Genomic DNA, 25,326 nt, shown 5'->3' on the forward strand with positions numbered 1-25,326 from the left:
GCTGAGCTCATTCTCTGAAATAATTTTCACTTGTTTCTCAACTATGCAAAGCCCATCTCTGTTACTGTTTTGCAGGAAAACGGGAAGTAAATTTTTGGAAATGCCCCAGGTGATAAAAAATTAAAAGAATCTAAGTGGAAACGGGCATCTTGAACCTGGTGGGGTTCGTTTTCCCAGAAAACGGAGTAAGAATAAATCGGCCTTGGACAGTTGAAAAACGAGCGGAAATATTTTAAAAAGGAGAACCGGTTAGAATAAAGGAAGTTTTATCAAGTGTGCCCCACAAAGCTCATAGATCATATCAAGCAGGTATCTTATTTACACACGTAAATTGTTTGCAAAACTGGGACACCCTTTTAAAGAGTGCTCCAGCACAATCAAAAGTGATTGTGCACAAATTTACAGTAGTCGACCACTCAATGCTTATGCGTCACATCAATATGGTATTTACATTCTTTGAGCATGTAAATAATTTATCTGTGATGCAGATGCAATTTCCACAAGTAAGAAGCGATGTGGTGCTTTGGTGGACCATGCACCTATAGTTGGGTACAACTTTAGAAAAAAAGGGGAGGCCCCACCCAGATGACCGAAGCGTGACAGCCGACTGCCTCCACAACTAAAATAGTCCCGCTCAAAATATTGTGCTTCTAAAGCGTATAATTCTCGGTATAAATAAAGACTTTTGTGTTTTGATGACTGGTTTGGTAGAGCACTCATGATTGGAATGCTACAGCACATGCCAGATTGTGAGAAAAAAATAACTTCACGCCTTCTACAACACTGCGCATCGTCTGCTTTTTAGCTTCATTGCAAGGCACAAAAGCAGAAGGAGCAGCTCTGCATGGCTTTTGCGCTGGTTTACATGTACATGGCACATTTACTATTCGTTTCCCAAGTTTAAAATGAATCAGTTTGCTATTTAACAAGTACTTTAAAAAAACAATGCATTTATCAAAACCCTTACAAATCTGGGTCGAGAAGACGATCAAGGCAGGAAAGATACAGAAATGCTTCAGTCATCCTTTTAAATAGCACAAGATTTATGTATTTTCTTGGTTTTGTGTTTTCACAAACTTATTTTCAAGAATGTGATAGGTTTATTTTTTTCGTTCCTTTTCCCATTTTCACGCTTTTTTTTTTCCAAGCATGCAGTCTGGCCAGTTCGCGTAGCATAGCGTCAGCGATGCTCGCTGCTATCTTTTGTCACTGGATCACGGCTCAGAATAAACACACACTGCAGTAATGGTGCAGTGTAAGCTCGCAATAATATTTCTGGCATGATAGACCACCAAAAACAGTTTGGGAATTCACTCTGACGAGGGGCAGAGATGCAATTCGGCCCAGTTCGAAGTGTGGGCGGCCATCTTCCCCATCGGCGGGGCACCAGCCGTTTGGCTCGTGACATTAGCTTACAGTGTGGGCCCATCAGTGGAGGCTCGTGTGCATCCGCCTTGGAAGAGTAAACGTCCCTTTTTTTTCTACAGTTGTACCCTGCTATAGCAGCTAGCGGAAAAATTGGTGCATGCTATGCTTGAACTGCTGGAGAGTGGCAGGGCCTCAGAAATACACCATCTGATCTTAGAAGCCATGCTAGACAAAGCACATGATTGTGTAGCGCGCTTTCATTCTGTTCAATCTGGAGCACAAGTTTCAATCTGTTCCACAGAGAGCGCATATTGCATGGGAACTAAAAAAATTTTTATTGCTGTACTATTTAAAGAAAACATTTTTAATTCAAACTGCCATTTTCAAGAACATTGTCGAGTGATTTTCCCAAAATGCACATAACCAAAATTGCCAAAAATTATAATGAGACCGAGATACTTGCACATCCATCTGCATATGCATAAAAATTCACTTATAATTTGGTTCAATGACAGTTATGCCGCAGAAACTTTTGTGCAGCAATCTCAAAACTCCCATCATTCACTGTCGCTACTACAGAGGTGCTAGCCATACGAGTACACATGCATGAGCACATCTATCATACTGGCTGTGCAGCAGGAAGCAACCGCAAAGCATTGCTCCCAACCCCAGCCGTCAAAAATTGAAGATAACGTACGAGTCTGTCTGAGGACGTCTAAAGTTGTCTGGCAGGTTAGCTTCATACACTGCTCTTCCCTTGCTGTTGCCCATCTGCTGGAGGCACTGCACAGGAGGAGAGAAGATCAAGTGCATGAGCAGAGCTGCATCAATTGCTGCCAGCAAGCCTAGTTGAAAGAACAAATGAAAATTTAGTGCTCTTCAGTGATGCAGTGGTAAAACATTAGGGGCCCATACATTTACCATCTTTACAAATTTAGCAACATGGCTTCTGAAAACACTTCACATTTCTTTCACTAACTTTGTGGCAGCAACTATGCTGTCACAACGCTAACACCGTAGATCGCTGCAAGGAACAGCACCATTCAGTGCATGCCTACTGATTGGAGTGACAAGCATCAACCAACCAATCAGCGCGGGGCAGCTGGCACCCGGGTAACATCTAAATGTATCTTTTGCAGGGAAGCACCTGCTAGGGGCAACTTTTCTTTTTTCCGCGCTGCGCACTGCTGCCATATTTGTTACTGTCCCATTGTTTTCTTTTTTTCTCCAATATGTCTAAGGTCATTGCAAAAGCTTTTGAGGATTTTAAACCTAAAATGAGATTTGAACTTCATTCTGTGAAACAGTGTGAAATTCTGTAGTGACACTTGCTATGATATGAGGAGGATCACCTCTGAAGTAAAGGCATTAAGAGGAAGCTTCAGCTCTGGCCCAACTCCGACATGGCCTATTCAAATACATGTAAAACGCAAAAACGTTTTTCTGAGATAACCCCTGGACCGATTTTAATGAAATTTGTTGCATGTGAGAGAGAAAGTTAAATTCTAGTGACTGTTGGAAGCGGAATTTCGATTTAGGGCTTGAATTTTGTTAATAAGATATTCAAATATCCGACACTTTGAAGAAAATAGAAGCGCGAAGTTTACAAATTCATAGCTCTGCATCAAGAACAAGATATCGCGGTTCTGTAAACGGCATCCATTAGATAATTGAAATCGGACAAGTTCGATATGTCATTTTACATCTTACGCAAGTTTGTTACGTTGTTTACAAGGGTTCTGCAAAAGATGCATTTCCATATTACTAACTTTTTTTTACATTCATGTGTAACATATCAATTTTGTCCGCTTTAAATGTACTATTAGATGCAATTCACAGAATTGTATCATTTTTCGTTGTTGAGTTACAGGGTTGTAAACTTGATAGTTTTTTTTTTTTCTAATTTTCTATTTTTGCCAATCTCTTATAAAAAATTGACAACCTAACTCAAAAATTCGAAGCCAACCGTCACTAGATTTTAAGTTTTTCTTTTAACTGCAACAAACCTCGTCAAATTTGGTGCAGTAGTTGCCGAGAAAAACAACCTCTCCTTTTACATGTATTTAGATAAGAGCCCCCGAGCTAAAGCTTCCTCTTAAAGAAGGAAGGAAGTCAGTGAACTTGTTAAGTGTAATGAAGGTTTGAGGAGTGACAAGTTTGAGGCATGACAAGTTGGAGAGCTACAGTAGTACAGGAGGCTGAACAATTTGGAAGTAAAGGGTGTAAAGTAGAATGCAGAGCCTATTGATGTCATAAGAAGATTAGAAAGCTGTTGGCGAATCAGTCAGTGACTTAGACGTTGATACATGTCACCACATTTCAACTCAGAACTCCGATGAGACTAACATTATAGTTTGTGTTGTTCGATAAGAAAAGAGGAATGCATTCCTTTCTAAATAAAGAAAACAGAAGCTTAATAACAGTATGTTCAGTTCCTCGGATGGAAGGGATGTCAATGAGTATCTATCTCAGTTTAAAGGGACACTAAAGGCAAATTTTAAGTGAAGCTACAGTGATAGATTAGTGCTCGAGAATCTATCGTAAACAGAGCCTTAATAATTGAGAAATCAAGGCAAATGCATGACGTGGTTAGGGACTCCCCAGGACATTCAAGCACTTGGCCGATGACGAAAGCACTCCTCAGTTAAATTCTGTCACTAGTACTCAACTACTCATTGCAAAAAACATCCTTGTATTGTATTATAGGATGAAATAAAATGCTGCATGTCCAGTTCTACTTCATTTTTAGAAAAGAACATTCATTGAAATTACCATTGACAAGGAGGCACGCGGTTGAAACCTTTTGTTTTCGCTTGACCCTGCGCCACCGTTTCGCTCCTTTCCTGACCGCGTGGTGCTGCGCTGGTTTTGCCGGCTCACGAAACTCGCATAAATTGCAAGTAGCAGAGAATTCAGCTTCCATGTGATGTCGCGGGATGTACCAACAGTCCACACCACTTGACCAAAAAGCAGCTACAGCAGCGAAGCCACTGCTCTCTCATGGCTCAGTACCGCTGTCTGTCGGGCGCTGTTTTACTCACCGACGGCAGAAAAGTGTCGTGATGGCACATGCAATATCACCACTTCCCCGGTTGGATGGCGGGAGATTTGAATTTCGAAAAAGGTATTCGGAGCCTTCAGATGCAATTTTCTCGTAAACTAAGTCTTTTCTTGGCACGAAACAAGAATTGCGATGTTTCTGGAATGGTATGTAAACAATCCACGCCGACTTAGTATTTGCCTTTAGTGTCCCTTTAAAGGGACACTAAAGGCAAACATTAAGTCAAGCTAAAGTCATAGGAAGAGGCTGGAGCTGAATTTGCAAGGCTTTTACACCACGAACAAAGAAGCGCATGCAGAAGAATTTGGATGAGATATCAAGTCTGCAGAGGACTGTGTCAAGACTAAAAGAGCTTCTGCCACCACTCCCCCAGCACGGAAATTTGGCCGAGTCATCCAGGTAACTCAAAAAGGACTTTCTAAAATTTCTTCGTGTTCAGATGCACCTGCAACTTCTGACCAAGCACAGACAACGCTGGCAAAAAGAGTTACATCAGTCTGCCCTTAATCAGCTTCTTGGCCATGTCAATTCCATTTGTGCCAAGTGTAATTTTTTTTTTTTATAAATGCAAGCTTTTTCATTGCCCATTCTTGTTAGAGATAATTCATTCTCATCCAAACGAAAAGGTCCACCGATTCTTCGCTCATACTTAATACCAGTCACTGTCTAGTAGCGTAACATATCTGTAGCAGTATCTTTTAGTGTATGTTGTCATGCACAATTCCTCTCCCGAAATAGCTGATGCAGCATCGGCATGTGTCTTGCATTAACCTGCGCACCGTGTGCTATGCACCATGTTACTTTTCTTAATGTTTTTAGCCTTCAATGCTTGCAGGGCAGAGTGGCTTCTTTCTTGAATGCAAGCTTTCTCATTTTCCATATTCCTAGTCTCGATGATTGCTCTTCTTCCTCGATAGCCTGAGTTTTTACACAAGCTACACTGAAGTTATTGATTGCAGAATCTGGTTTTGCTTCCCTAATTGGTTGCGGTCGCCGTGTTAAGTTTCTCGGATGTGGAGGCCTGGTCAGTTGCGTTGGTGAGCAGTCTCTCGAGATAAGTCCGCACAGCGACATGGACTCCTAGTTTACACGCACCGTAACTGGTGCTCCCAATTGGTTCTTTCTTGATGCAGCCATGGGCAAATTGTGCTTGTGGTCTTCCTCAGCCACGATTTGCTGAGAACGGAGACCAGCATATGTACTTACATGGTTCGACATGTATGAAGTTGATAGCCACATGCGTGAAAAGGCCCGCAAAAGTGGCTGCCAAAGGTGATGCCCACGAAACCGATTTGTCTATATTGAGACAAAGTGAGGCACCAAGTGTGAGCCACATCTCAGTGGCTCCTGAAAGAAAAGAAGTGTGCAGGTTGGAAAGGAGTTAATGCTAACATATCGGGCATCCATATCGCTGTGTTGGTTGTTGCAGCAGATGCCTGCATGACCTGATTGCTTCGCAATGGAAGTTGCTCATCTTCAACGGCAACCGTCGGTTCAAACAGGTGCGACACTCTGTCCAATTTGTTTGCACTGCTGGTTGTCGCTCGTTATCAGACCATCATGTGCGACGAAGGCAGGCACTGTGCCTGTAAGTAGGCAGCTGAATGTATCATAAGAGACCCGTGTACACGAATGCTCACTGTTGCCATATGGTTTGTAGCCAATGCATAATGTAATGTCTTCAGGCTGTGCACCGCACAGTCTGAAAAGTAATACGAGATGCTATCACATGTTGCTTCCTTGGAGTAAATGTGGTCATTGTCAGTTTAGAAGTTGGCTTCAGAAGTTAACTCGAGCATTCTGGACTCCATCAGTTCATGCAGGCGAGCTTGCTTCCAACGGTGTGCTTCCAAATTTACTCATTATATCCCCAGTAGATCCATGTATATACATATGGTGCGTGCCATAAAGATTCCTTCCAAATTTGCTCATTATATCCCCAGTGCATCCACGTATATACAGACTTCGTGTCATAACAATTCCTTGACTTCAGCATTCGTCATTCCACATTTGCCGCTAGAGCAAACATTTAAGTTATCTCGAGAGACATCTTCCCACGTGGCAGAACTGTTCGCAATCCTGTGTGCTTTGCATTTCATAACATCACAAAAGAAATAAAAAAATTTGTTATTTTTTAGCGATTCGCAAGCCGCTCTCACATTACTACAAAGCAATAAGAAAAATTCTTTGAACACTTTGCTATTGTATAAGATGCTCAAAGAACCTACAAAACCAAGTCCAATGAATCATGTAATTGCATTAGTAAGATCATAGAACTCAGGTTAAACAGCGCGAAAAAGACGAGGACACAAGGAAGCAAATACCACAGACAAGCACTGAAATTGCATTTCAGTGGATACCCAGGCACTGCAATATTCTTGGTAATACTGCAGCGGACGCAGCCGCGAATCGGACGCACAATAACGCAGAGACAATCTTCACCTTTTGCATAGTGAAGTCCGTGTTCTCCCGAGACAGATTTTCTGTCATCTCAGCAAAACTACTTGGTTTGAACAGCAACCTAAGAACTCGGAGTTATAGTTTATAGACCCAAGCATAAACCTATCAATTCTGAAATCTAAGAGAAAACATAAAATTTGAAACATTGGTGCACTGCCTGCGGCCTGGCACTTCTTATACAGGATAAAACGTGCCTCTAGTCCGCAGTATTCTTGTGGCCATCCAGACGAAGATGTGTATCATCTCCTCCTCGAGTGCACCAAGTAGGATCCACTACAACGGGTATTAGAAACAAATCTGTTGCTTTTAGACAGAAGACCATTCACTCTAAAAAATATTGTGTCATTATTCTCCCTTTTTGTGCATATTTGTTTCCTTTGCTAAGTGACAGGGAGTAGCCGCTGCTGCCATAAAGGCGCCAACCTCTCCGAATATTCATTTCAACAAAAAAAGAAATATGTGGTGCGCAAATTCTCCAAGAGCACAACCTGCCCTTCCTGTATGGAAGATATCAGCTCTTCAGTGCCAGTTGTTGGCAGTGACTCATACCTTACGGTGTGCAAGAGCTTCAATCAAGGGTGCCTAAAGCATCCCAAGAAAAACATGCTACAGTTTACAAATACTGCGAACAAAGCAGTTCTATTTCCTTAAGAAAAGGTCCCTTTTGGGGGTATATTTTTGGAACGTGCTAGACGAGCTGGAATTGCTAAACCTTGCTCGACTTGGATGTGCAGAGCACATGGGCACTTTTACATGCCAGGTGCGCCATTTTGTCATTGTAACTCGCATGCATTTTTATGCGAGACACACGAATCGCCGGCTGGAAAACAAAGAAAGGGCCGCCATTTCAAATAAAAAAGCTCTTCTGCAGCTATTCCCTCCATGCTTTCGACTAAGTTTGTCTTCATTTAATGCTTGTTTGTGTTGAGTGAAATTCGTCATCATCATCAGCCTGGTTACGCCCACTGCAGGGCAAAGGCCTCTCCCATACTTCTCCAACTACCCCGGTCATGCAGTAATTGTGGCCATGTTGTCCCTGCAAACTTCTTAATCTCATCCGCCCACTTAACTTTCTGCCGCCCCTTGCTACGCTTCCCTTCCCTTGGAATACAGTTCGTAACCCTTAATGACTATCGGTTATCTTCCCTCCTCATTACATGTCCTGCCCATACCCATTTCTTTTTCTTGATTTCAACTAAGGTGTCATTAACTCACGTTTGTTCCCTCACCCAATCTGCTCTTTTCTGATCCCTTAACGTTACACCCATCATTCTTCTTTCCATAGCTCGTTGCGTCGTCCTCAATTTGAGTAGAACCCTTTTCGTAAGCCTCCAGGTTTCTGCCCCGTAGGTGAGTACTGGTAAGACAGAGCTATTATACACTTTTCTCTTGAGGGATAATGGCAACCTGCTGTTCATGATCTGAGAATGCCTGCCAAATGCACCCCAGCCCATTCTTATTCTTCCGATTATTTCCGTCTCATGATCCGGATCCGCCGTCACTACCTGCCCTAAGTAGATGTATTCCCTTACCACTTCCAGTGCCTCGCTACCTATCGTAAACCGCTGTTCTCTTCCGAGACTGTTAAACATTACTTTAGTTTTCTGCAGATTTTCTGCAAGTTTCGACTGAATCAAAAGCTTTCTCGTAATCAATGAAAGCTATATATAAGGGTTGGTTATATTCCGCACATATCATCTGATTGATACGTAGTGTGAATATGGTCTATTGTTGAGTAGCCTTTACGGAATCCTGCCTGGTCCTTTGGTTGACGGAAGTCTAAGGTGTTCCTGATTCTATTTGCAATTACCTTAGTAAATACTTTGTAGGCAACGGACAATAAGCTGATCGGTCTATAATTTTTCAAGTCTTTGGCGTCCCCTTTCTTATGGATTAGGATTATATTAGCGTTCTTCCAAGATTCCGGTACGCTCGAAGTCATGAGGCATTGCGTATACAGGGTGGCCAGTTTTTCTAGAACAATCTGCCCACCATCCTTCAACAAATCTGCTGTTACCTGATCCTCCCCAGCTGCCTTCCCCCTTTGCATAGCTCCCAAGGCTTTCTTTACTTCTTCCGGCGTTACCTGTGGGATTACAAATTCCTCTAGACTATTCTCTTTTCCATTATCGTCATGGGTGCCACTGGTACTGTATAAATCTCTATAGAACTCCTCAGCCACTTGAACGATCTCATCCATATTAGTAATGATATTGCCGGCTTTGTCTCTTAACGCATACATCTGATTCTTGCCTATTCCTAGTTTCTTCTTCACTGCTTTTAGGCTTCTTCTGTTCCTGAGAGCATGTTCAACTCTATCCATACTATACTTCCTTATGTCAGCTGTCTTACGCTTGTTGATTAACTTGGAAAGTTCTGCCAGTTCTATTCTAGCTGTAGGGTGAGGCTTTCATACATTGGCATTTCTTGATCAGATCTTTCGTCTCCTGCGATAGCTTACTGGCATCCTGTCTAACAGAGGTACCACCGACTTCTATTGCAGACTCCTCAATGATGCCCATAAGATTGTTGTTCATTGCTTTAGCACTAAGGTCCTCTTCCTGTGTTAAAGCCGAATACCTGTTCTGCAGCTTGATCCGGAATTCCTCTATTTTCCCTCTTACCACTAGCTCATTGATCGGCTTCTTATGTACCAGTTTCTTCCATTCCCTCCTCAAGTCTAGGCTAATTCGAGTTCTTACCATCTTATGCTCACTGCAGCGCACCTTGCCGAGCACGTCCACATCTTGTATGACACCAGGGTTAGTGCAGGGTATAAAGTCTATTTCGTTTCTATTCTCGCCATTTGGGCTCCTCTACGTCCACTTTCGGCTATCCTGCTTGCGGAAGAAGGTATTCATTGTCCGCATATTATTCTGTTCTGCAAACTCTACTAATAACCCTTCCCTGCTATTCCTAAAGCCTATGCCATATTCCCCCATTGACTTGTCTCCAGCCTGCTTCTTGCTTACCCTGGCATTGAAGTCGCCCATCAGTATAGTGTATTTTGTTTTCACTTTACCCATCGCTGATTCCACGTCTTCATAGAAGCTTTCGACTTCCTGGTCCTCATGACTGGATGTAGGGGCGTAGACCTGTACGACCTTCAACTTGTACCTCTTATTAAGTTTCACAAGACCTGCCACCCTCTCGTTAATGCTACAGAATTCTTGTATGTTACCAGCTATATCCTTATTAATCAGGAATCCGACTCCTAGTTCTCGTCTCTCCGCTAAGCCTCGGTAGCACAGGACATGCCCGCTTTTCAGCACTGTATATGCTTCTTTCGTCGTCCTAACTTCACCGAGCCCTATTATGTCACATTTGCTGCCCTCCAATTCCTCCAATAGCACTGCTAGACTCGCCTCACTAGATAACGTTCTAGTGTTAAACGTTGTCTGGTTCAGATTCCAATGGTGGCCTGTCCAGAACCAGCGATTCTTAGTACCCTCCGCTGCATCGCAGGTCTGAGGGTGCTAAGAATCCCTGGTTCCAGACAGGCCGCCATTACCACTGAAACTGAAATTACCATTATAAAAATTAACATGCAAAACCCTGCTCTTGCCTGTACGGTGCTCAATGCTTTGGCAACATAGTGCGGAATTTCGTGGCCATGGTCTAGAAATGGAACGGAACATAGCTAATTATAGCTTTTCCTTATTGTTTCGTGCATTCTTCCAAATAAGGGTTTCTCTAACAAACACTGAAATGTTCAGGGTAAACGTCGGAAGTGCGTGCGATAAACAAAGCACAAAGAAATTACACAATCAGTTCTTCGCAATTTTGCATTAGGCTGCTCTTTATCTTACCCTTACCACTCAGACCAAACAGTTCTTTAACCATGTGACTGAAGTTTCAATGTGACAGCTCAGAAAAGGCCGGCGGAGAAGGCTCTCGCAACCGCTGCCGAGCACAAGTGCTTCATGCCGACAGCGACAGCAGCGCCGCGTGGCGAGTGGAAACAAAAGGGGGTCACCTTCTCGCGCGCGACTCGGGGGAGCTTGCAAACTGAAAGGAATCTAAAAACGTTGGCCATAGCCACCACTGCGGCAATGCTAGGCCTGGCTAATTCAAAATTCGCTACCAAGCTTCCTGCTGTTCGGTGCCGTGTTTTTTATTGAAACAATCCGCGTCTGTCAGCAATGGCACCGACTCCGCCTTTGTCATCTTCGCCAATGGCTTGAAAGCATGGAAAACAGGGCAAGGGTCAAGCACTGTGCAATGCCGGTTCCCAAAAGTAACTGTATTTGAAGAACAGATTGCTGTATGTTCAGGTTAATTGTGCACTCTCCGAGAAATTAGTAATTCAGCATGGTATTCCTCAAGGATTAATATTAGGCCCCTTATTGTGTTAGTATACATAAATGATATTGCCAACACGCCCGAATTGCCTAATCTATTGATGTAGGCCGCCAACACGAATATATTTTTTCATCCCATTAATGCCTGTTAAGAAAAACTATGTATTTGATTAACAAGCTAGGCCTTAATTTGTCTAAGTCAAACTACATTATTCTTTTTCCTATCTAATACAGTAGAAAGTATCACTCTGGAAGTTGTCTATGAGCATTTGGAAAGAGAGTTTTAAACCAGAAATTGCTTGGCGTTTGGTTAAATGAAAACCTTTCTTGGAATCCTCCCAATATATTACAAAAACAGTGCCAGATTTGAGTAAAACCGATGGTTGTCTGTATAAAATCTCATTTGTTGACTCCCTGGTTAAAGATATCCATGTATTAGCCCACTGATGTATTATCAGTGGGCTTGTCGGCTGGCCGCCAGTCAACATGATCAACCCGTTGCTTTTTTACACACAGTTTTTCCTGTTCGGCACGACAGCGGTCAGCGCACTGCAAGATTCAGCGTCCTTGTTCATGACCACGGCAGCTTCCTACGGAGACTGCACGTACACACCACCACACCATGACAGATTGCTGGGCGTCAACGCGTCCAGGCCTATAGACATCATCAAGAGCGCGTATAAGAAGCCAGCCGCCACCAGCACCTTCCAGTGGGCTCGTCAGCTGGCCGCCAGTCAACATGACCAGCCCGTTGCTTTTTTACACGCAGGTCAGTAACAAAGCTACTATTAAACCCACCGACAGATGTTTCATCCAGCTGACGTGCCCACGCAGCCTTTGTACGCTCTGTTTGGTTGTTCAGGATTTTGTCTTCTCTTTTCTAATGCTTTCTGGGGATGTAGAACCCAATCCTGGACCTGGGCCTACGACTGATGAACTGGTAATCGAACTACTTAATGGTCAGAAGAAAATAGAAAAACTGTTAGATGAAATTGAAATGAAACTAAAGGTGGTTGAGGAGTCGGCATTGGCTATTAAAGAAGTCAGCACAAAGTCTCTGGCCTCGCGAAAAGTGTGCAGAGGTTGCAAGACAAATTTGTTGATCTAGAAGCTCGTTCCAGGAGGAACAACCTTCTGGTTTTTGGGGACAAAGACACAGCTGCTGAAACTCATGATGATCTGAAACAAGCTGTGTTAGAAGGCGTGTTTAGGAGCATTCTCGGTGTACAAGTTTCGTCGGCTGAACGACTTCATAGGATTGGGTGTAGACACAGGAGTAGACCACGCCCGGTCATGATCAAGCTTTTTGACCACTGTGAAAAAATGGCCGTACTACAGAATTGTTTCAAACTGAAAAATAAAGATATTTCTGTCTTGGAAGACTTCTCAGCACCCACAAGACTTAAAAGAAAGAAACTCTGGGATAGCACCTCCGAAATTAGAGCTGCTGGGGGGAAAGTCCAACTAGTGTACGACAAAATTAGGATTAATGGTGAGCTATTCCAATGGGATGGCACAAGTGACAAAAGGATTCCCACAGGCAGACAAACTAAAGAAAGACACCAGTCACAATGAATCCAAAGCAATACCCAAAAGCACCTCCATTTCATCAACCTTAATGCACATAGCATGGTTAATAAATCTGATGATATTGAAAGTACCATTTTAACACACAAGCCGCATGTTCTTATAATCACGGAAACTTGGCTTCACCCCGATATCTCTGACGAGGAAGTACCACCACCAGGTTACAAAATTCAGCCGCACCTTCTGTTCAAGCCGCACCAGTGCGGCTGGAATGGAAGGCTAAACGAATAAGAAAACAGCACCGTCAGTATACCACAAAGGGCAATGCCAGTAAACTTTTCAACATACGTCTGCAACTAAAGGCAAGCATTAGAAAAGCGTAGGAATACTATCAAAGTGTGTCTTTGAAGAATTTTCTGCTGTCTTCCGCGGCAAAGTTCCGGCGTCATTTTTCTTTGAAAAAGCAGCCCTAGTCCAGTTTCTGCATTGACGGGGAAACCGTAACTGATAAAAGTTTGGTAGCAAAATCTTTCAATCAATTTTTCTTTTTGGTATTTACGGATCACGACGGTTTCGAACCAAGCTATTACCTTCCAGTTGATTGCCCGCCAATTGCAGATATCTCAGTGACCGAAGAAGGCATTTCATTTCTCTTGTTAAATCTGAATACAAAGAAATCGCCTGGAATGGACGGCATACCTACTGCTTTCCTCGTGAGATATGCCGAGAGGTACTCGAAATATCTGTGCATCCTATTTAGGAAGTCTTTATTGTGTGCAGAAGTTCCAGATGACTGGAAGTACGCAAAAGTTACCCCAATACTCAAATCAGAAAACAGGTCACTTATCACTTCGTACTGACCGATTTCATTGTTACCCACATGTGCGAAAACTCTTGAGCATATTATATTTAAGCATATTTCGGCCTTCCTGAATTACAACAATATAATTTATTCCAGGCAGCATGGGTTTTGCAAGGGACTGTCTACAACAACACAGCTACTCGAAACTATCCACAAACTCGCAGCAGTTTAAGACAGACAGGGCCAAATTGATATTATATTCATAGATTTCGAAAAAGCATTCGACCGTGGGTCTCACACTAAACTACTGTTAAAACTACAAACAATACTTAAAAATGATTCTTTAATTTCATGGATTTCTGCACATCTGTCGTTAAGGCGGCAAAGTGTGTTTATCGAGGGCGCGCGTTCTGGATCAGCACCGGTTCGGTCGGGCATTCCACAGGGGTTCGTCCTTGGGCCTCTTTCCTTTCTAATCTTTGCCAATGACTTAATAGAAGAAGTAAACGTGAAAATACGATTATTTGCAGACAGCTGCTATACTATATCAAGAAGTTAATAGCGTAAATGACCAGGTCCATTTCAATTCTTCACTAGCCAAGGTAGAAGTGTGGTGCGCCACATGGCAAATGAATATTAATGCAATGAAAACGGTTGCTATGTCAGTAACACGAAAACGCCACTTCTTAAAATTTTCTTACTTTCAGTGGTAATAATCTATCTACAGTTAGTAGCTACAAACACTTAGGCCTCGTAATTTCACCCGACCTGAAATGGAATGAACACATATCTCATATTACAAAAAAGGCAACGCTCCAACTTGGTTACTTGAGAAGGTCACTACGACAGTCCACACAAGAAATACGTCTTTTAGCGTACTAAACGTATATTAGACCAATTCTTGATTACGCCTCAGTAGTATGGGGCCCGTACACCCTGAAGAACATTACACAACTGGAGAACATTCAAAGAAAATCTGATAGATTCGTATTTAACTCTTATAGCTGGCATGTATCTCCAACTGTTCTTATCAACAAAACCAACCTGGAAACATTAAAATTAAGGCGATATAGGGACAGACTGAAATACATGTATTTACTTTATCATGATATGCTGAGCGTAGATAAGGGTATGTATATTACTTTAGTTACCAGGCGGACATTATCTAATCATTCGAAAACAATGAAGGAATTTCTTTTGCAGAACAAACGTATTTAAAAACAAGTTTTTTCCCTCGAACGATAGGTGAGGGGTATGCACTCTCCGCCAGTACAGTGAAAAGCCTGACCGTCAAGTCATTCTGCAACATGCTGAATAGCATTTAGACGTGATAGTATATGTATGTGTATGTATACGTATGTATAAATGTCATTTGCCTTTCTTTTTTTTTTTTATTTACATTATACTCAAGTGTTTTTTCTCTCGCTTAATTGTCATTATTATTTGTAGATTCTTGCTGCTCAACCAAGCGAGCATGCGCAATGTCTTTCAGCATACCAGCATGAATGCAACTCCTTGTTATCAATATCGCGTTATCAATATGCTCTGTACAGCTCGTGCGTTTCAGCGAATGTCCATATTCTAAAATATATTGAAATTTTGTAAAGCTTTTTTGGTTGGAACACTCTGTACAGCTCGTGCGGACCCGGTAATATGTCTATTGCAATGTATTGAATTCTTGTGATGATTTTTGCTGTTCATTTTCTTTTGTTCATGTGTATATCACACTGTCCACTCCTGCCCAAGGCCTAAGACTAAGGCCGGCAGCATCCTGTAAATAAATAAATAAATAAATAAATAACCTTGTGCACTCAACGTTACCGTATGGCATTCCTGTTTGGGGAACTATGACGTACAGTAATTACCTTAAACTTATTTAAACTCACAAATGCACTTGCATGCTACAGAAGGAATTTATGGTAGACCTTCACATTTACCAACATAACTGCTATTTCAGAAACATGGCATCCTAAAGAGGAAGCTTTAGCTCGGGCCCAACTCTGACGCGGCCTATTCAAATGCATGTAAAACGCAAGAACGTTTTTCCGAGATAACCCCTGGACCGATTTTAATGAAATTTGCTGTATTTGAGAAAGAAGGTTAAATTCTAATGACTGTTGGAAGCGGAATTTCGATTTAGGGCCTGAATTTTTTTTAATATTTTCAAAAATTTGGAAGTTTGAAAAAAATAGAAACATGAATTTTACAATTTAATCGCACTGCATCAAAAACATAACGCAGTTCTGTAAATGGCATCTACTAGATCATTTAAAGCAGACAAATTCGATGTCATTTTACATCTTATGTGAATTTCCTACGTTGTGTACAAGGGCTCTGCAAAAGCTGTATTCCCATATTACTAAATTTTTTTATGTTCATGTGTAACATATCAATTTTGTCCGCTTTAGATTTACTATTAGATGCAATTCACAGAATTGTATATCATTTTGGTTGTTCAGTTACAGAGTTATAAACTTCATAGTTTTGTTCTTGAAAATTTTCTATTTTTGCCAACCTTCTATAAAAAATTGATGACTAAATCGAAAGTTCGAGACCAACAGTCACTACATTTTAAGTTTTTCTTTTAAATGCAACAAACCTCGTCAAATTTGGTGCAGTGGTTGCTGAGAAAAACGAATTCTCCTTTTACATGTATTTAGATAGGAGCACATGAGCTAAAGCTTCCTCTTAAAGCCAGTGCTGTAACCAGAAATTTATTTCGGGGGGGAGGGAGTTCTCCGCCAACTACCTCTCTCTCTGTCTACATATATACATATATATAATTTGTGCAGTGACGCTGGCATGGCTGAGCTTAGTCGCCCGGTGTCACCAATTTGTGGGAGGCGGCGTGGAGAAGTAGCCACCGTGGCCACGGTATATGCAAACCAGCAAGCCATGGTGTTGCTGGATCTCTGGAGCGGCCAACACTGTGGCCACTCAGGTTGAACGCTAGCGTATTATATTCTCGTGCTACCTGCACATGAGCCCATCTTCTTCGCCTGCTTTGGTGGAGTCGCGCTGCTACACACACAGACACGCACACACATATATGCCCATTTCTGCGTTGCCGAAACAGCACCTTGCTTAACTTCTTGACAGAAGTTCTTCATTGCCAAGGCGTGCAGCCACTTTGCATCGAATTATGCTATCATCCTTATGTTAGTTTTCAAATTGATATTAAAAAATTCTAAATTTTGTTTACAAATTAATGCATTTATATAATGCATGTTGATGAGCTAGCTGGTACATAACTAGGAAAAACAAACAGCACTAAAAACAGTACGAAACAAAAACAAGGCAGCACACTATCGTGAGTCTTGTTTGCATGCGAAGGTTGTGGGATCGTTCCCCACATGCGGCAAGTTGTTTTTTCATTCACTCTCATTTCCATTAATTTATCATTTATTTCATTTATTAAGCACAAGTAATTTTCCCTATGTTGTCCTTGTTGTCAGTGATTGTTGGCTTCTTATGATATGACTAATAAAAATAGGGCCCCTCGGATAACCCCCTTTTTTCTCGTTTCTTGTTTGCAGGTCAGACTTATTGCAGCCCAGGTAACAGTGGAGATAACCGTTGCTTTCCAGCCAGAACCTCTAGTGAATTGTATTGTATTGTATTGGGTTTTATGGCGCATAAGCAACTCAGGCTATCATGCGCCAAACACATGGTATAATTTATTTCAAAAATTGGGTATCCTCAGCGAAGGTCCTGGTCCGGACAAGGACTCTGAGAGCCCAACAAATCAAATGGAGACCTCGGCCTTCTTCTCAGGACTGAGAAAATGGGTGAGGTGCATCAGCTTTTCAATCAGTGTTTTCAGATGACCGCACACTTTATTATAAAATAATAGACCCTGCAAATTACCAAGCTCTCCACCAACACCTCAACAGACTGCATAGCATGTGCTAATTTTTGCTCTCTGGCAAGTGTACAATCTTTGCAACGGTTGGCTCGTGGTGGGTGTTTCTGGCACCTTTTCTACCTGTACAGTGCATTGACATAACTTCAAGCACTTGTAGCTAGGCTGTTAGCAAATAATTTTAATTAATTAATGATGGGGTTTTACGTGCCAAAACCACTTTCTGGTTATGAGGCATGCCGCAGTGGTGGACTCCGGAAATTTGGACCACCTGGGGTTCTTTAACATGCACCTAAATCTAAGTGCACGGGTGTTTTCGCATTTTGCCCCCATTGAAATGCGGCCGCCATGGCCGGGATTTGATGCCACGACCTCGTGCTTAGCAGCCCAACACCATAGCCACTAAGCAACCACGGTGGGTAGCAAAGTAGGAGTCACACATTCTGGTGCGAGTGGTTTATACTGTATGCAAGTGTATAAGCATGCCCTGCTGCCTTGTCACGAGCGCAGCAAGACACATTAGCCAATGCATTTTCCTTTATTGCACTCGTTACACCAATGGAGTGTGTGCTCTGGCTTTCTGCTGAGTAAGTTGCAGCTCACAGGAGGTCATGCTGCTCAGCAGCTTTGCGATTTTAGTGCTGAAAACAGCAGCATGTGAACTCTTGCTTGACTCAAGAAAACAATGTGTCATACCATGCAAGGCAGATAAATATTTGGCAGTGTCTACTCCTCCAGCAGCCGGCAGAATTTCTGAAACGAATTGCTCGCGGCACTTACCTCTTACTGGTTCTCTGAAAGTTAGGTTGGGTTAGGGCATACCTGCAGGCAGTTTTTACCGGTACTTTGCCATGTGACTTCCGAGTGCCAATAGGAGGCGAGTGCAGGGAGAAATCTGTTTCAAAAATTTTCCTGGCTGCCGAAAGAACAGAGTAGAAAATTTTGCCAGACGGCCAGTTCGAGAAGCATCGGTGCAAAACAAGCATGCCAATAGTTCGCTGCTTGGCTTCAGACAGCCTACAGAAGACAACGGCAGGGAATCAACACAGTCATAAGAATGCGATGATGACATAGCCATGATACTTACAGCCACCTGCTCAGGAGTCCACGTGTCCAGGTTGACTGACTTGACCCGTGATATATGGACGCCAAGATTCCGGTGTATGCCCGCGCAACGGATACAAAGGAACATGCCCAGGTTCCACGAGGCCCATCGCGGTCCTTGACAAAAAAAAAAAAAAGCATTTTAACATGAGTGCTGCTTTTGAAATAGGATGGCATCGGCCGCTAAAAGCATCAGGGCTAGATGATTCTTCAAAAAATGCAAATGTGCTAAATAAGACTAACAGCACACGCCCTGCCTCCTTTGTATGTCATTATTACTCTATGTAAACATTAAAAAAATGAATTGGGTTTTGACGGGTCAAACCCACGACCTGATCATGTGGCCCGCCGTAGTGGGGTCTCCGGAAATTTGGACCACCTGAGGTTTTTTAACATGCACCTAAATGTAAGTACAGGGGTGTTTTCGCATTTCACTCCCATCGAAATGCGGCCGCCGTGGCCGGGCTCCGATCCCGCGACCTCGTGCTTAGCAGCCCAGCACCTCCTTTTTAAGCATTTTACCTACGAGATTGGCTGAGGCTAAAATGAAACTTGGGCAGCCGGATACGCGGTGATACGCGGTCGGCTATAGCGCAGACAACTATAGCCGACCCGCCCCCAATTGAATAGCACAGGTGCATGCTTGCAGCGTAAGAATGTACAACAGTCCGTGAAACACCCATTGGAAATACGAATTGGTTACCTCCGGCGAGATTGCTTCAGTCATCACTTCCCAGCCTGGCAAGATATATCAATACGGCAACCCGCGCAAAGGAAACGTCACTATCGTCGGTTTTGAGAAAGCACATGACCCTAACTATTTAATTTTCGGTAACTCGTAACTTCTGGGCTCAGAAAGTAGTCGAAATCTAAGCCTTATGAAGAGAGTGTTGTATAAAGAGCTGGTGCACGGACCTTTAGCGTCGCAGTCGACGCAGTATTTGTTGTCCTCTTCGCGAAGAAGCTGGCCCAAAATGACCTGGCACTTGTCTTGTATCTGCTTCTGCTTTTCGCGCTCGGACTTACTTGCCATCACGAAGCGACTGCCTCTGCGACCACAGCACGACCACCCACCTCAGACCAATTTCTCAGACCTACGGAACTACCACTTCTACCACGGAAAGCCTACTTGCGCGGCTGGCTTGAATAGGCCCTGACGTCACTTTCAGAAGCCCGATCACGGCCCGATGTTGGGGCGCCGCCAGCTTGGTTACGGTAGAGTGTACGAAACAGGGAGAGTAGATCCAGCGCGGGCTCATAGGCGGGCTCTCCGCCGAGGCTTATTTTAATTGAAAAGTTGGTGGCGCTACCATCGCCTTCACTTGAATGAGCGGCCCGCGCGCCGGCCGGACGCTTGTCACTATAGTGTTTCATAGAGATCAGTCTTTCATACACTATAGTTTCATACATGTTTCCATGGAGGAAAGAAATAAAATGAGAGAAGCGCCCCGAGGTCACGTAGCCGATAATGCAGCCATGTTAGGGTGGCTACATAGAGATTCTAAATAAACCCTAGAGGGAAATGTGGCGCTAGTGTCTACGGGGGTTCTCATGAGCGTTGCCTCAACCTACATGGGAATGATGGGAAGTACAGGCTTCGGATTGACTTCGGTCTTCAGACTAGTGACGTTTGCTTCTGGCGGCGGCCCTGGCGCAGTAAACAAAGCTATGGACAAGAACGGCACCGAGAGCGGCGCTGCTGCGCCGGCGTTGACGTGGTAGTTCATAGTGGGGTTTTTTTTTTTTTTTTTTTCATTGGTTAACCTAGGTAGGATATTAAGCAGCATAGTAGCAAGAGCTTGGTGGCGCTAGCCACCGCCCCGTTCCAAAGGGGACGCTCATAACATCCATCCATCCATCCATGAGAGCGCCGCATGCGAAGCAAAATTCTTTTAGCGGGTGGTACCCCTCTCCCATCTCTCGTTCGCACCGCCTTGATTGCCTCCTGCACTGCGCGTGTTTGGGCACGTTTCGTGCCGCGCGCGGTGTGTGCCTACGGGTGTGCGCGTGGACATTTCATTCGAAGGGCGATGTACAGTCTGTTTCACATTTAGGGGGAACCTCGGAGCACATTGCATCGCGGTGCGGCGAGCGCTTGAGTCAGGCGGAGGCAGCAGCTCGCGCAGGTGCTCGAGGGGCGGGATCTTGAACGGCGTCGTCTGCTACGGCGGCGCGCGCTGGCCGCACTGTCGGGAAACCGTCTACTGTCAGTTGCAGGGCGCCCATCTCATCGTTACTGCGTGAAATGAGCCGGTATTCTTTACTAAGCGTTGTGCGACGCCCACTGATACGCCTGGAAGGTAAGTTCATCGCTGCAGGGCAGTCATAGACGACGTACTGATTCCATACATTCTTGACGGCCCGTTTCTGGAAGGCGACTATATATTCTAACGCGATAGGTCGCCGATCCACACTGCTCGCGTTGTGCAACAACTGCTGGAAGAGCGGTCTTGGAGTGGTCGCCTCAATCCCCGGGCGCCAACATCATTTAAAATGTCTGGGGCCCGTTGAATGTATCGCTGCAGCGCCGCACCATCCCCTCTATCAGTCGCCCGAAGATAGGCTTCGATCCACCATCGTCAGCAACTGAGACGTGCTGCGAATGAACACATCCCTGATCAAGTCATTCTACACTTCACTGCCTTCAGGATGAGCGCTGTCATCGCTGCCGCTGGGGACATGACGAGATACTAACCGAAGTTCCGAGCGTGACGTGTCCAATTTCCCCGCCGGCGGGCAGGGTCTCTCTGGTGTAGTGATTGATTGTCTAGAAAAATCACTTCCAGCTCATTGTCTTAACCTAAAACATTCCTTTAATCGTACCCGTTTGTTTCATCGTGTTCGACCCCCATAGTAATCATTGTTGAGTGCTTTGTTTTCCTTTCGAGTCAAACAAAGACTGAGCACTTTGCACGCACATCTTGGTGCGTCTTGTCGCTGCTTATTACGGTAGCACACACAGTGAAAAAATATACGTGCACGCGCTCAGTACCCCGGCCTTTCGAAAGAACAAACGAAGCATGCTGTCAAAGGAAGTTTGTGCAACTCCATTATCGCCAATGAAGGCTCTGAGTTTCGCGACGCACAACGTTTAGTAAAGAATATCAGCTCAGTTCCCGCAGTACCGATGAAGTCGGTGCAGTGCCCCTGACAGTAGCACGCTTCCCGACAATGCGGCCAGCGCGCGCCGCCGTTGCAGACGACGCAGATCACGACTCCGGCCCTCGAGCGTCTGCGCCTGCTCGAGCTGCTGCCGCCGCACGACTCCATTGCTTGCCGCATCGCAATGCAATACGTTCCGAGTTTTCCCCTAAGTGTGAAACAGACTGTACACGCTTCTATTTGCCTTTAAGAAGATCGGTACGCTTGACGATTATTTTTATGGCTGCAATGCGGCGAAAGGGCAGCGTCTGCTTAACCATGTAAGTGACGCTGAGCAGGTAATTGGAAACGACATCGTATGTGCCGCCGGAAAAATCGTCAGCACATACGATGCAGCACATGCATACGGCACATACGAGCTAAAGTCATTTTTGCAGTTTCTCACAATATGTTTGCTACAAATCCGTGTTGTCTCTGATGGCGACAACGGATTTCCATCGACACTGTGCGGAAATAAACAAAATATATCGCTGCATAGCACAAGTACGACATGCGCACACAACTTCAACTACTACGTCCCCTACAATATGGAATAGAGGCAGCAATGTAGACAGCTTGGCCATTGTTTAACAGTGCTCAAGAGGCGGAAATTGAAAGTATTAGTAATCATTCCCGCTTCAGCAATGCCGGCGCGACCAAGACGCGGGCGTGTATCGTCCAGTAACTCGATCGATCGGTGCAGTGGTGAAGCGGGAATGAACTCCGGTCATGTTCAATGCATCGTGCACATATTCAATTCCTCGGCACGCGTGAACTTCGGCCACTGCTAGCGCACACAACAAAAGTGGTTTCCATTCTTGGGCAGCGCACACACAAACGAAACACGAGAAAGAAGACAGGATACAGCGCTCGTCGAACAACTGAAAATTTTTATATGAATAAAAGGATTATGCACCGAGTAATTCTTAAATTCATGTGGGTTACATATAAAAACCGTCATACACTTAGGAGTGATCAATGAACGAGCACGCTTCGTTTGCCAGTTGTTTACTTCGCTCGGCGCACCGCAGTAATCCATGTCTGTCGTCTGCTTTTATCGTACCATTTTCTTGTGAATCGGCAGAATTTCACTGGTGGCATCAACACTTTCGTGTTTACATTGCTGTCGTTACAGTTAACAACACAATAATAATTTCCGGTCATCCGAAAAGGCGCCGTCGCAAACAAGAGACGTCTCGCGCGCAGCGCGAACTGAACACGGGCGCGACCGCTAAAGGAAGCGGCGGCGGAAACCTACACCCGTTGGAGATGAAATCGTTCCGCCAGGGGAGAAACGAGCGCTGGCGTCTAGGATGAAACTTGGGGTGCGGTCGTCCATGGCAACGTTGACGGGGTGCCAGTCATACCTTTGCGAAAAACAACACGCGACTCTCGCCACAATTTCTCCAACACGTCCATGCTGGACGGGGCCTCATAAAATAAAGAACCAGCTTTGGGGCCTCTCCTACGTTTTCCTTCCTCCGTGGTGGTTTCATACAATAATTACTAGAGGTACGGAGTAAGGAAAAGATAGAGGAGAACATACCGCAACGCGATTGAAACCAAACCTGTCGGCCCAGCACGTGATCGCACGTCAAAGTGCGAGGTTGGTTTTAGTGTTCTCGCGCTGCAGACAGAGCCACGGTAGGGAGCCGAGCAAACGCGCACCCAATAAAAACTACTGGCTTCACTACTGGGAACCAAACGTCTCAGCAAATCTCGACTCAAGACGTCACGTGTTGGGCCACCACTGAGCACCATTGTTATGGTGTCTAGACACCACCACTCTGTCTAGACACCATACCACTGTGCATGCCACTGTGTTAGCTCCGAGAACGTCCTAGAGGGGCGCTGCGAGCGGCGATCGCGTGACATCAGGGCACGGACTCGCGCCTGTCGTCTGCTTCAGTTCGGGCGGTCCCCGGGCGCCTTCTGCAGTGTTTCCGTTTGTTCGCTCTCGTTGTCTATGCTTCGCTGTCTCGCTGTCTATGTCTATGCGTTGTCTAGTCTTCGTTCGCTAAAATATAATCAAGGAGCTTATTTCCTAGACGACAATATATTTCTCGAAGGCAACGCTATAGTGCCACTCACCCGCCGTGGTTGCTCAGTGGCTATGGTTTTGGGCTGCTGAGCACGAGGTCGCGGGATTGAATCCCGGCCGCGGCGGCCGCAATTTGATGGAGGCGAAATGCGAAAACACCCGTGTACTTAGATTTAGGTGAACACTAAAGAACCCCAGGTGGTCAAAATTTCCGGAGTCCTCCACTACGGCGTGCCTCATAATCAGAAAGTGGTTTTGGCGCGCAAAACCCCATATTGTTTTATAGTGCCACTCGAGGGAGCGCAGACCAGCCCATTACGGGTTTTTCATGCACGGATCTACACTTTGCAGCGGTAGCTCACATGAATAACGAAAGCATAGACGCGAAAGCACAGCACATAAGAATCCAGTTAGGATCCCATACCCACCATGGTGAACATGCTTGTCGCAATCAAACGCTGCCTATACATATATGCACGTGACGTAACATCCGCTGCTGTCGTCTGCTTCCGCTACCTTCCGCCATCTTGCGGTACCTTATTAACAGGCACGCGCATGGGCCTATAGGTTCTCCAAGATGGCGCTGCCGTATACCATAGAGTTTCCTACAAAATTACTAGAGGAAACTCTGGCGCTGTAGTCGTTGTCCTAACATGGGAACACGGAGGAAGGAAACTAAGGAGAGGCCCTACCCCCTCCGCGCGCTAGGAGAAAAGTGTGGCGGAAATGACGTAGTAGGTTCTCCTTTTTCTGCTGCTTTTTTTTTTTTTTTGTATAGCCACGCCTTTTGGGCCACAATGGCGGCGTTGTTATGGTTTTGAGCGCTCACACGTGTTGCTCTGGTAGGTTTCGGGCCGTGGCAAAGGCGCTGAGTGGGCGGGTTTGCGTTAGTCACCGTGTCTTGTTGCGCTGTGTTACCTGCACCGTGCTCTGCCAGATGTTGCGCGAGCGCGCGCGCTCCGCGCACGACACCACGCGCAGCGCGGCGTGGTTTCGCGAAAGATGTAAACAAGAGAGGAGGGTGGCCCAAAAGACGGAGCATCGCCATGAGCAACGCCAAATTCCGGCTTCACTTTTGCTTCGCAAAGAGTGACGTCAGGGCCTCTCCTTAGTTTCCTTCCTCCGTGCATGGGAATGATGGGAAGTACATAGATTTGTCTGATCTTCGTGCTTGTGGATTCAGACGTTTTTGTGGCTCTGTATATTACGCTATATAAATATTATTGTCGTATATTTCGGCACAATCTATATTCTTCGAAGTGCAGAAGACGCCGGGAACGCGTACAGTTTCTATTAATTGCAACGATTGAGCTTGTCCAGGTGGCCAAATCGAAACGCGCCAAGCGTCTCAAGGCACTGGCATGCCCGCGATAAATTCATAAGGGCGTTTCATTCGCTTGTCGATACGTGCGTCCGTGGCGTAATGGTTTCAATATCAGGCCTCTGTGCTAGAGTCCCCGTGTTCGAATCCTGCCGTCGGGCAATTTTAATGATGTTTATTTAATTATTTATTCCGCATTATACTGTTGAAAATGACGAGTTAACAAAGTCACAATGCCGTTTGAAGCCAAAAGGACGAAGTTTAGGCAAATCCATGTACTTCCCATAATTCCCATGCTGGGACAACCGCTCTCATTGCAGCTCCCGTAGACACTAGCG

The 25,326-nt window shown here is 44.7% G+C and overlaps 1 protein-coding gene across 5 annotated transcripts in view; it reads right to left on the reverse strand.

Annotated features, from left to right (window-relative positions):
• Positions 1-19,711, reverse strand: part of LOC126526910 (stromal membrane-associated protein 1) — a 173,212-nt gene extending 153,501 nt beyond the window's left edge. For 2 of the 5 annotated variants that reach the window (XR_008611586.1, XR_008611587.1), the window contains exons 1-3: positions 19,401-19,710; positions 18,469-18,602; positions 2,066-2,151 (exon numbers count right to left, since the gene is read on the reverse strand). Coding sequence is in view for 3 of the 5 variants with exons in the window: in XM_055068417.1 (XP_054924392.1) it covers positions 2,066-2,151; positions 18,469-18,602; positions 19,401-19,518 (338 nt within the window). In the remaining 2 variants the exon portion in view is untranslated. Of the gene's footprint in view, positions 1-2,065; positions 2,152-18,468; positions 18,603-19,400 lie in introns of all 5 variants that reach the window. The other 3 variants (XM_055068416.1, XM_055068415.2, XM_055068417.1) reach the window with 2 other exon arrangements.
• Positions 19,712-25,326: the final 5,615 nt, after the last annotated feature.

Source organism: Dermacentor andersoni, chromosome 9 (genome assembly GCF_023375885.2).
Source record: "Dermacentor andersoni chromosome 9, qqDerAnde1_hic_scaffold, whole genome shotgun sequence".
In the NCBI taxonomy this organism is placed as follows: Eukaryota; Metazoa; Arthropoda; class Arachnida; order Ixodida; family Ixodidae; genus Dermacentor; species Dermacentor andersoni.